The 11,507-nt window shown below is 49.3% G+C and overlaps 5 protein-coding genes across 9 annotated transcripts; 4 read left to right on the top strand and 1 right to left on the bottom strand.

The window, feature by feature from the left end:
* Window positions 1-620: 620 nt before the first annotated feature.
* On the bottom strand, window positions 621-8,282 carry FOXG_02332 (uncharacterized protein). 4 transcript variants are annotated; one of them, XM_018379740.1, is made up of 4 exons: window positions 7,576-8,282; window positions 7,474-7,507; window positions 2,452-7,398; window positions 782-2,406 (listed from the first exon to the last, which is right to left on the bottom strand). In XM_018379740.1, exons 3-4 carry the CDS (start codon window positions 3,639-3,641, stop codon window positions 1,416-1,418), a joined length of 2,181 nt encoding a protein of 726 aa, XP_018235836.1. In that variant the 5' UTR covers window positions 3,642-7,398; window positions 7,474-7,507; window positions 7,576-8,282; the 3' UTR covers window positions 782-1,415. The 4 variants fall into 4 exon arrangements, with proteins under 4 accessions (XP_018235833.1, XP_018235836.1, XP_018235835.1 ...); XM_018379737.1 differs by having other exon boundaries at window positions 621-2,406; window positions 2,452-7,507; XM_018379739.1 differs by having other exon boundaries at window positions 7,474-8,282.
* On the top strand, window positions 5,757-6,839 carry FOXG_02331 (uncharacterized protein). Its single transcript, XM_018379736.1, has one exon. It carries the CDS (start codon window positions 5,874-5,876, stop codon window positions 6,372-6,374), a length of 501 nt encoding a protein of 166 aa, XP_018235837.1. The 5' UTR covers window positions 5,757-5,873; the 3' UTR covers window positions 6,375-6,839.
* Window positions 6,846-8,573, top strand: FOXG_02330 (alcohol dehydrogenase (NADP+)). The gene is made up of 2 exons (XM_018379735.1): window positions 6,846-7,535; window positions 7,585-8,573. The coding sequence occupies exons 1-2, from the start codon at window positions 7,102-7,104 to the stop codon at window positions 8,231-8,233; spliced, it is 1,083 nt and encodes a 360-aa protein (XP_018235832.1). The 5' UTR covers window positions 6,846-7,101; the 3' UTR covers window positions 8,234-8,573.
* A 72-nt stretch (window positions 8,574-8,645) lies between these two features.
* On the top strand, window positions 8,646-9,202 carry FOXG_18291 (uncharacterized protein). Of its 2 annotated transcripts, none has more exons than XM_018398352.1 (2): window positions 8,646-8,955; window positions 9,022-9,202. In XM_018398352.1, the coding sequence occupies exons 1-2, from the start codon at window positions 8,784-8,786 to the stop codon at window positions 9,060-9,062; spliced, it is 213 nt and encodes a 70-aa protein (XP_018235830.1). In that variant the 5' UTR covers window positions 8,646-8,783; the 3' UTR covers window positions 9,063-9,202. The 2 variants fall into 2 exon arrangements, with proteins under 2 accessions (XP_018235830.1, XP_018235831.1); XM_018398353.1 differs by having other exon boundaries at window positions 8,647-8,955; window positions 9,025-9,081.
* Window positions 9,203-9,284: 82 nt separating this feature from the next.
* Window positions 9,285-10,514, top strand: FOXG_02329 (uncharacterized protein). The gene is made up of 2 exons (XM_018379734.1): window positions 9,285-9,307; window positions 9,357-10,514. Coding segments are annotated over exons 1-2 (1,005 nt in total). The 5' UTR covers window positions 9,285-9,305; the 3' UTR covers window positions 10,360-10,514.
* Window positions 10,515-11,507: the final 993 nt, after the last annotated feature.

The raw sequence follows: 11,507 nt of genomic DNA, 5'->3' as shown, positions 1-11,507 counted from the left end.
TAGAGACTAAAGAAGTTATCACAAGTCCAAACCACCAGATCATACATCTCAGAACCATGATTCACGGTAACACCGAAAGAGGCGGGTGGCCTCTCTCGCTGCAAAGATAACCCGTGGCTACCAGTAACGTGGTATCGATAACTTTTAGCTTCGCATACTCTAATTTCCAGTCACCCATGCATCCACCATTCCTCCAAAGACGAAACTACATTCCTATCCCACTGAAGCATTACGCCATGGTCCGTTTAATTACAAGACAAGACATTCCCACTCTCTCTGCGCCACGGCATAGAATCCCCCTCGTTGTCTCAGCTATTAGCAGGACCCTTCTAAACACGCGCGCGACTACCATCTGTTAAGCGCTTAATCACGTTGTGGCCGAGGTGGCTCCGGTACGTGAGGTGATGCTAATTAAAGGGATTTACAGTAGGGGTCTCATCTATTCCTTGGCTTTCGCTGTATAGTGGCGGTTATGAAGCCATTCAGAGTCAACACCGAGCATGAAAGTGTTAAAAAGCAAGTTTTGGAGCTATCGATATTGAATTAATGCCATTGATCTACGCAAATATTGAATCTTGGTGGCTTTGAAGCCATCACAGCCAACAAGTCCCCTTGTGGTCCCCTGTTTCAACACACCTCTCCCCACATCCCGCCACACCATGAAGCGCATTCCAGCCCAATCCACCTCCTCACAATGCACATCAATCTGAGAATAGAGTCGCATTTAAGGTCAACGGTTGCCTGCATGTGGTACAACAATTACTCTAAATCTATACCACCTACCCGATATAGCACAGGATAGACCATCAAAGTCAGGTGAACTGTGAACATGCAGACATGAAATATATTAATTCAGGGTGCGTGTTCATGCAATCTGTTTCTGAACCATTCCCTTCACATGATCTACGTTTATTCATCACACGCTATGTGTTTCACTCCGCATCCTTTTTTTCATCCCGCATTTCGATATCGATGCGCGTTCCCGTGGATCTCGAACTCCCTTGTTTCACGCATCGGCCTTGAACCCTGTAACCACTTAAACAAATTAATTCACCGTTCGTCGTGAAACGAAGCACAATGTCAGAGACTCGAGGATCCCAAGACTCGAAAGCAGTAAATAAGTAAATTCGTTTATATAAACTCCAGACGCAGTCTATGTGATCCAGATCGCTCATCAACGCTATTGGCGAGTAATCCTCATGAACGATAGATCCATCGCCGGATCTCGAATGTGCTCCATGAGGTTGCACGCATGCACCATGTCCATGTCCATCCAACATGCCCTAATGCTGCCTTACATCTTAAATCAGTCTAGCAAACCCTTCCATGTCATAAAGTCGTAAAGCCAGGTCAATCGTGTTCGTCTGGCATATTAGTATCCGCCCAATCGTATTGCTCCGTCGCATGCTCGGGGCTCAGATAAACCCTCCCTCGATCTGAAGAGGCCTGGCACTCTCGATATTCTCAATACCATCAACATCAGCACCAAAATCCATTATCAAAATCTTGGGGTCCTGTCCTGTGCTGACAATGCGACGGTAATCACTCTTTGCACTCAAAACCCAGCTTGCGTGCCACTTGGGAAAGTCGAGCAGCTGGTGTCCAGTCTCCATATCCCACACCTTGATGTCGGTGTCGTAGCTTCCAGAGACCAGTCGGCCGCTCACACTATCTATGTGCAGACTGCGAACCAGGTTCTCGTGGGCGCGCATCTCACGGAGACACTCGCCAGTGTTGGCATCCCAGATGCGGATAACTTTGTCGTTACCAGCAGATGCAATGTATCGGCCATCTTCGGAGAATTGGGAGCAAGCAAGCCCCTTGGTGTGCCCCGTGAACTCACGAATATTTTTGCCTGTTTCAATGTTCCACAACTTGACGCGGAAATCTCCCGAACAAGACACGATGGTGTTGCCCCGCATCTGTACTGCGTTAACAGGTCCGCTGTGTCCCCGAAGCTGCTTTATCAAGTCGCCGGTGTGGCGATCCCAGACACAGATGCTGAAGTCCTTGCTGCATGTGACGATATGCTTGTCGTCAAAGGCAAGATCGAGAACAGCTGCGGTGTGGTGTCGGAGTCGGCGAATAGGACGGTATCCTGCGCGTACGTCGTAAACGATGCAGGTAGAGTCGGAGGATCCAGTGACCAGGATCTCGTCGTCATACTGCAGGCACAGAATAGAGGCCATGTGATGTGTAGGGAATGATGTACTGCGAGGCATAGAGAAGTTTGACCTCTCGTTGTCGGAGGATCCTGAAGCGAAATGAGTAGGGTTGCCATCCTCGTCAATGAGCATGTCGGGTTCGGCGATGATCTCGGGTGGTCCAATAATGAGGGTGCATTCAAGGGTATGCATATCCCAAACCCGAATCGTCTTGTCGCGGGAACCAGTAATGATTTTGTGCCTTTTCAGGTTAGTAAACCACTTGTAAAAGGACCGATTAACTTACTCGTCGAACTGAAGGCAGTAGATGCTATCCTTGTGTCCATTCAGGTAGACAGGTCTGGCCTTGCCAGTCTTCCATCGCTGGCTCAACTCCTGCTTGACACGGTAAATGTCCTTCCAGTCATTCGCCGGTGAAATAGCAGGAACTCCAAGACCACTTCCAGGCGCAACGGGCTCACTTGTAGCATAAGTGGCAGTAGTCTCGCGAAGACAAGACTCACGCCAGATGTGCTGGTTGCTCACAATCTTGTTCCAGTTCTTACAAACCATGCTGGCCTTGGTGAGTGCTGAAGCGTCGAGGTTTGCGAGGACATGAATAGCGAGCTCTGCAGGAAGTCTGGAGATAAAGTCGATCGTGCTAATAGCAGCATTTTGCTCTATCTCAGTCTCACTCTCGGCTCCAGGAAGTGTCACTGTAATTCCGATTCCGCTCTCACGATCGTTGCTCTCGTCGTTGGTGCTAGGATTCAACCACATGTTATAGAGGCCTTGGCGGGCGAGGTATTCATTCTGCATAGCAGCTGAGGCCTTAGCAGCAGCTCCAGAGTTGCTGGGAATGACGGGTGGCTCGCCACGGAAACCGGGAATCGGGAGATGTGAAGGGTTCTCATAGTTGTAGGCGTTTTGGTCATGCTTCAGGTCGAATCCATAGATTGATCGTGAACGACGAACAGTTGCTTGTCGAAGACGGCTCCAAGTCGAGTGCGCATTGTTGTATGAAGTAGTAGGTCTACCAGTTTCGGGTTGTTCGACATCTTCAGCAATCGAAGGTCGTCGATGAACCATTCGGTTGATCGAGAGCGAAGCGCGGCGAAAAATGCCTTTGATCTGCTTGGCGCCTGGAGTGTGGAAGTGGTGTTGGTGCTGGGTCTCGTGATGGGCGCTGTTCAGTTCGTGGAACTCGTCTTCGGTATCGTCAACAGCGAGATCGTTAAAATGCCGAGAAAGATGCTGCGAATGAGAATGGTCATGACCAAAAGCAAATGATTTAGGTCGTCGCCAGGGCATAGAAAGGCTCATGCTGCGGTTTCGAGGGGGGGTAGCTGTGTGCATGGCGACTGCTTCAGGGCGGAGAGTGGTGTTCGCAGTCTGGGCAGGCGTCGAGACGCCCAAGGACGAAGATTCGGAGGGAGCTTCCATCATGACCTCTTGAGCAGGAGCCCAGTCGTTGATGGGGAAAATGCGCTTGGTCATAATCGAGGTGGTAGCAAAACTGTCGAACTAGAGAAAGGAACGTGTGTCAAAGCGGGCTGTGCTGGAACTATCAGAGCTGGAAATGCAAATAATCGAACGACGATGAATGTGAAGGAATGTCGAGTTGACCGAATAGTCGAGCAGTGAGGAACAACGAGCTAAATGAATGCGCTCGTCGCAGGGTTTGGCCTCTGTCGTTGTTGTTTACGATCGGGCGGTCGGTATGGCCTGGTCGCAGAGGCGGTCTCAGGCCTTCTTTAAGTTTCGCGGAACCTTGATTTGGGCCCGTTCCTGTCGTTGGTCGTTCGGTGTTGGGTGGCAACGGTACACGAAGCAAACAACTCAAAAAGAAAAAAAGGACGGAGGTTTCAGAGGGTGTTTTAGTACTCGTTATACGCTCTGTGCTGATCCCAACAGAAAAGCAGAAAAAGAACAACAGAAAAGGAGTAAAAAAGGAATGGAGATGGATGTGAGGGAGGAAGAGCAGGCTTCTTGAGAAAAAACCGTTGCGATTAGCAATCCCGGTAAAGTCGGCGGAAGACAGGGGGGGCTTGAATTTAAAGGGCGAACTGAACTGCCACTGAAGGGATCTGGAAAACAGGGGGTCCCTGATTGGGTTTTCACAGGAGGTACTGTACAGCACAGCACAACAAGACGAGTCAGAAGAACGGTGATCAGGGGAATAAAGGAAGGAGAGGGTGTCGTCTAGAAAAGGGAAGAGATCAAAAGTATCTCTTAACAAAGGCTAGTGCTCCATAGGCCGAGTCACGATACTGAACGACCCTTGGCGGTGATGTAAGGCGACTGGTCCCAAGTCATGCTTAACGCCATCTACAGTACACGATGACATGCACTTGTGAGCTAGCGCTGCCCCAGAAGGAGTCTTGGAATGCGGGAAGGACAACGATTCTTGATTTATCGAGCGGAGGTGGATCGTATGGTTCCAGTTTTCTCGGAGCCCGCGATTCTCTTCCTCGGTCTGGTCTGAACAAGCTCATACAACGTAGTTGAAGAAAGAAGTTACTTGTTGACGAGGCTAAAGATTATGACGGTACTCCGTAAAACTCTTTGCTTTTTTAATCTGTAGCGGTGAGGTCCCTTGAATACGGTAGCAGTAGCACCTGTTGCTAGCCGCCCCTCCATCAAGCCATCCTCAGCCAACCCTACCAAACAGGGCGAAAGACACTTAATAGTGGCGATGCAAACTTTCCGTATTCTTATTTCCGGGGCTGAATCTTTTCAGTAGAGAAATTTGCAGGCACTGACTAATGCAACGATGCCGCAATAACTGTGATTATAACGTAGCAGCAATGTTGGGCCTTCATATCAAGGCCGTTAATCCCTATTGACGAGACCTCCAACGGCCAATGGCTGTGCACCATTGATTCACCACAACAACAGCGTTACTTCGAGAACCCATGCAGTGCAACACTCAATGCGCCCAGGTCATCCAGGGGTCTGGATCAACACCCCAAACAAGCTAATCCCCCAAAGCAACCCCGGATTTAGCTGGGCTCACTGACTGATCTCATCCACAGGGGCTGAAGACCCTTATTCTGCCGTTTTGTTACTCCGAACAGTAACAGCATTTCCCCTTTGTGAGTGGACGGTTCACAGCCCGAAACTGTTTGCAAAAAGATTTGCGTACATCAGTCCCTGAAACCCGTAGAACGAAAAATCTGACTGAGTTGAGGAAGGGATCGACAAGTCGCTGAGAAGAACTTGGGTTTGTTACAATTGGTGAACCGGACAGTCCGATACCGGCTCCTTGGAACCAGGCAGCCACGGCTGGGAAATTCTCCATATGGGTTGATCTGGATTTCTGTAAGCTCGAATTGACTTCAGCCTGAAGCTTTAAGTCTTGAAGGTCTAGACCTCGACAATTTGGCCGAAGTGTCCTGAGTCTGGACGTCATGGCTACCCTACGGAACACCCTGGTTCAAGAACGGCCTTCGAAGACAAGTGCTATAAGTCGCAAATTGTTGGGATCGGTAGGTCTCATGCTAAAATATCCAATATTGCATCTCAATTCCAGCAATCTTCACCTTTGTCTCAGGATGCAGCCCTTCCAAAGCTTAATGCTGCAGGGCTGTCGTGGGGAAGACAGTGGATCAAGTTTTTCCCGTGTCAAGGATCCATACTGAAGTTTTTGAGAGCTTGTTCATTATCACCACGTAGCAACATATCAGAGACACAATTCACCTTCCGTGATCACATCAACTCACCTTCATCATGGCCACTCCAACTCCAAGGTCTGCCCAAGTGGCTTTCCGCATCCATCCCATCTACCGCATCTTCTTCCTCATTCTTGAACCCATCTCTGCCCTCACCGGCGCTTTCTACACTCACTTCCGCCAAGACACCTACCTATCTCTCCTTCACGCATCTTCAGCACCAGCAGAAACACCAAAGGCTACATCTGTAGCTATGTCGCAGCTCGCCAATATGTTCTTCTTCTTTGCGCTCAACGAAGCGCTCGTTCTGCGATCTACAGCGGATTTGCGGGTTTGGAGGACGGTCCTGCTTGTACTACTTATTGCGGACCTGGGACACTTGTTTTCGATGAGTGAGCTTGGGCCGAGGATTTATTGGGATGTCATGGCGTGGAATGCTAGTGATTGGGGGAATGTGCCGTTTGTGTATCTTGGGATGACTATGAGACTGAGCTTTTTGATGGGTATTGGACTGGGAGAGTCGAGAGCTTTGAAGAAGAAGGATTGGAAGAAGCAGTGAGCTTTTCGGACGGTTATAGCGAGGTTCGGTATTTGGGGAGGCGAGATTTCGGTTTGGAGTACCCGAATTTTGTGGTCATGAGGAGGAATGATTTGGATATAACTTGACTACGCCTTGACAAGACATGATATAGCAAGGTCTAGAACATATGATGCCGTATGAAAGGATACCCCCATCAGGACAAATGGAACTATAAAACACAGCGCGAGCCAACTCCTCACAGATCGCCAATGCAGCTCCTCTCATGCTACCTCATCCCCCACGATTCTTGGTGGAGGAATTCAGACTCCGCCGGCCCACGATAATCCGAGCTTCATGTCAAGAGTCATGATGACCCCTCAGCCAATAACATGGCCACATCGGCTATCGGGTATCGCATGTCGCCTGTCTGCAATTCGGGCATAGCGTCCCGAAACCCCCAATCTCGAAATGCGACACTTCAATTCCTCCCCCCAAACCGCGTCGCTTACTCGAATCAGATGATCTTTCATGATGGAGGGGTCGTAGTAGAAAAAAATGCCCCTCACACGTAACGGATACGGTAGTCAACGCGATGAGGGGTGAGCTCTGAGGTGGTTTCGACGAGTGGGGGTATTTGGTCGGCTCGTCGTCATGAGATGAGCTTTATAAAGGAAGAGAAACCCCAATTGACTTGTTCTCAATTGCCTTACTCTCTCTTTCTCGTCATCTCAATACTCATACTACCCTTGTATCGTTCATCATCATCATGTCTGTTCCCGACAAGTTCCAGGGCTTTCAGTCCCCCAGCGCCGAGCACTGGACCGACTTCCAGAAGAACTCGTTTGAGCCCCGTCCCTTTGGCGAGTACGATGTCGACATCAAGATCGAGTGCTGTGGTGTCTGCGCCAGTGATCGTCACACCATCAGCGGCGACTGGGGCGGTTGCCCTTATCCTCTCGCTGTAGGCCACGAGGTTGTTGGCAAGGTTCTTCGTGTTGGTGATAAGGTCACTCTCGCAAAGGTCGGCGACCGTGTCGGTGCTGGTGCCCAGGTTTGGTCGTGTCTTGAGTGCCGTCAGTGCAAGAATGACAACGAGACCTACTGCAAGCACCAGATCGACGCTTATGGCGCTGATTACCTCGATACTGGTTTCAAGACCCAGGGCGGTTATTCTTCTCACAGCAGAGTGCATGAGTACTGGTGAGTTCACTTGTCCACCCAATCGACCCCGTTGACTTACAATTCGTAGGGTCTACCCCATCCCCGAAGCCCTGTCCAGCACCCAAGCTGCTCCCATGCTCTGCGCCGGTATCACCGTATACAGCCCACTGAAGCGTCTCGGCGCCGGACCCGGCAAGAAGGTCGGTATTGTTGGTATCGGTGGTCTTGGCCACTACGGTGTTCTCTTCGCCAAGGCCCTCGGCGCTGAAGTCTGGGCCATCTCTCGTTCACGAGCCAAGGAGGCCGACGCCCGCAAGATGGGCGCCGATGGCTTCTTGGCCACTGGTGAGAAGGACTGGACCGAGGGCCACAAGATGTCCTTCGACATCATCATCAACACCGCCACTTCTTTCGAGGGCTTCGCTCTCAGCGAGTACCTGAGCCTTCTCGATGTGCACGGCCACTGGAACTCCGTTGGTCTTCCCGGTGGTGATGGTATCTCCATCCGCAACCAGGACTTCATCACCAACGGTTGCTACATCGGAACATCGCACTTGGGTAGCCGACGTGAGATGCTCGAGATGTTGCAGCTCGCTGCTGACAAGGGCATCAAGTCGTGGATTGAGGAGATTCCTATCTCCAAGGAGGGTCTTCAGCAGGCTATGGAGGCTCTGAGGACGAGCTCTGTTCGCTACCGATCTTGCATGACCAACTATGAGGAGGCATTCGGTGCTTAAGCGAGTGGTATTGTCAAAAATAAAAAGAAGGAGTTTGTTGGGAGTAGCATTGGGAGTTATGAATGAGTTAATGGTGGAGCTGAATGCTCTTGTTGGCGCGCATCAAAGACACCTTGATGGGTCGAAATGACGAATAAGTCTGGTATGATCAGTGTGATCAGGCCTGAATGAAATGATGAATTGAATATGATGAAATCTATCCATTGTCTGTCTCCGTGATCGGACACGATTGTAACTTTAGCTCATGAGCTGAATAGCGAGTATTTACAAAGCAATGATTTCATAATCAATGATTCCATTTCTGCTTTCTAATGGACCATCGCGTAGTCTGGTTTTGGAGTTTTCGGTTCAGAAGGCTAGACCATTTTCACTTATACTCCCCGCATCACAACTCATGGGGTTGTGGGGGTCTCCATCTCACCTTTTCACATCACAATGAAGATCAAGAGCTGTGAAGATGAGCTGCAAGCGGGCAATTGGAGTGATTAGCTGTCAGTAAGAGTAATTGATCTTCAGAGTCATTGCATGCAATGCCAAGGTGCGGGCTATCATGAACCCGCTGAGTCTCATTCTTACAACCTCCAATTCCCTCTTCACGTCCAAAAATAACGACGCCGGCACCCATGTCATCAGCGCTATCCCTAATTCTGCCACGCCGAATTCTCCTCCGTGTATCTCCAGCGGAGACCGGCGGGTGTTACTAGTGACTCACCCCTACCGCTGTATGTCTTCAGCCTTTTTCACTACATGCTGAGAATAATGTGAAATTTCCTAACGCCTTTTGTTAGCAGTCGCTTTTGAGCCTCGCCAAATCGAGGGATGTGATTAGCAATCTGTAAGATTCGGTGTGTTTAGATGCAGGGAGGAGTCATCGTGGTGGGCTTCGCGGTTTGTTTAAAGATCAAGGTGATCGCCGGTTTTTTGGAAGTTGGTGATACCTTCAAACTACACTCTACAAGACAATACTACAACAATACAATCATATCAAGATTTTTCACAAAACTTTTGGATACCTTCTCCACATTTCTACACTCTCTATTGACTATCCATCATCATCATCATCATCATCATCATGTAAGTCCAGCCCCTTTCAGCCTCGAGCTCACGACTAACGACACCGCAGGGGACAATCATCTGCATCTCCTTCATCTTCATCATCAAGATCTCAGACTTCAGGTGCCAGAGACCCAACATCACTCATGGACATCACACGTCGCTTTAGCCGCTCCTGTAGCAAGGCAGAGATCGCCTCAGTAGGCATCTCCCCTTCAACCTCAGCTGTCTTCGCAATCTACACAGCTGCGCAAACCTCTCAATCCTGGATCGACGTCTTTGACATCAAGACTCAGAGCGGCTACTCCAAGACAAGTGGCTCACGCGCTGTCTTCTCACCCAATGGCTCGAAGTTGGCTACTATGAGGGACTGGACCGTTCAGTTTACAGGAGGCTTCGACTTTCACCACTCTAGCACTGTCTTCCTGAGGGACTATGTTAGTGGAAAGACGGCTTGCGAACTCAAGGAGGCTAAGGGTGAGCCAATTGCTTGGAGCCGTGATGGGAGACTCATCGCAGTCGGTGAAGCGAGGAATCGCATTGGAGTTTGGGATGTGAAGAATGGAGTCCGAGTCGGAAAGGTTCTGAGCCACATCGACGCAGTTACTCACGCTACTTTCCTCCCCGACCAGAGCCTCGTCACTATCTCACGCGACGGAACGCTGCGCATCACCAACACCAAGACTTGCAAGACAATTCGCCGTCTCGAGATCGACGGCTCAAACAACCCCCGCGCTCTAGCAGTCAGCCCCGATGGTCGACGCATCGTTTCAGTCTGGGGAACAAACGTTCACATCTGGATCCCCTCTGCCAACGACTTGACGTCTTATAACCTCAACGCAGTGCGCGCTGTTGAGGGATGGCCCCTTGCGATCTCGCCCGACTGCCGATACATGCTCTGCAGAACCGAAGATGGGTTCGACATCATGGATGTTGCGACGGGAACGATTATGTACGATGAGGCTACGGAGGAGATGGTTATGTCTGGGGCTTTTGATGAGGATGCTAAGGTTCTGGTCCTTGGAAGGATGGATGGCGTTGTTGAGGTTCGGGATGTTTTTGACAGGAGGTGAAAAGTTGTGATACCCTGGGATGACCAGACTGTAAATGAGCTGGATAGATGTGTTTTGGAAGGATGGGCGTTTGCTTTACACGGGCGTATAGGGATTGTTACTGTTTCTCAGATATTCAACATCGTTGATTGTAAGAGCATATGCCAGGCTCTCAACAGCAAGTATTTACATACTCAAAATTAATTCCCTCAATTATCTACATACATGTTCGTTGGACCCAGCGGCGAGATATCCTCAATTTTGACTTTTGAGTTCCCCCAAGCTGAATGGATCCAGGGGTAAAAAAGTTCTTACAAGCCACATCAGTGCTCTGAGACAGATATTTAGCAAAGTCAAACAATAATCGGCAAATCAGGGGATCACATCAAATGCTGAAGTTATGAGCCGAAGAACACAATTTGTCACATAGGTAGTGTTTCAAAAAATCACATGCAGACCCAGATCAACAACACTTAATCTTGTATCAAAGCTTGTTTTTTCCAGCCTCTAAAGTCTTGTCGCGAGTCCTCCCAAGGTCCCCCTTCTTCATACTTATCCAGACTGATCTTACCCATCCATCAATATATCCAAGGGCCAGTACAACCCGTTTGGTATCTAAGTTCTCTGAGAAACCTACATACCCAAACATAAAACAAACTGCTAGTATGACCGGTGTGGTAAGCTATTGAGGGTGTTCATGAGCGGAAACATACTTAATACACGAATGTCCAAGATGGCTTGTTGAGCATTCATGACAATGCCCTGAAATGTTCTGACATCTAGCATAGGTCCGAAACTCTGCATACAACACAAAAACTCACACACAAAACTGTATCTACACAGGGGTCAGCTATGTGGTCGAAGACCAGAGTGCCAAGATTCGGAGTTACAGTTTGTCACAAGCTACCGTCAGTGCTACATTGCCATACACGCCTGTGACAGATTGTTCGCATCTCCAGTGAATCACCTCATCCCTGGACTATAAAAGGCCGGGAATTTCTCCCAACCAAGTTCTCCTAGCTCAATCTTGTCAAACAAATCATCCATCTCACCGACACTATCTTGTATCCCATCATTGTAAAACAAACGACATGAACCTCCAGGACTTGCCTGCCGAGCTCATATACCTAATTTGTGAAGACCTTTGTCTACACTGTTATATAGACACG

This window comes from Fusarium oxysporum, chromosome 5 (genome assembly GCF_000149955.1).
Source record: "Fusarium oxysporum f. sp. lycopersici 4287 chromosome 5, whole genome shotgun sequence".
In the NCBI taxonomy this organism is placed as follows: domain Eukaryota; kingdom Fungi; phylum Ascomycota; class Sordariomycetes; order Hypocreales; family Nectriaceae; genus Fusarium; species Fusarium oxysporum.
The sequence above is the reverse complement of the archived record's forward strand: the minus strand, read 5'-3'. Positions and strand labels throughout refer to the sequence as shown.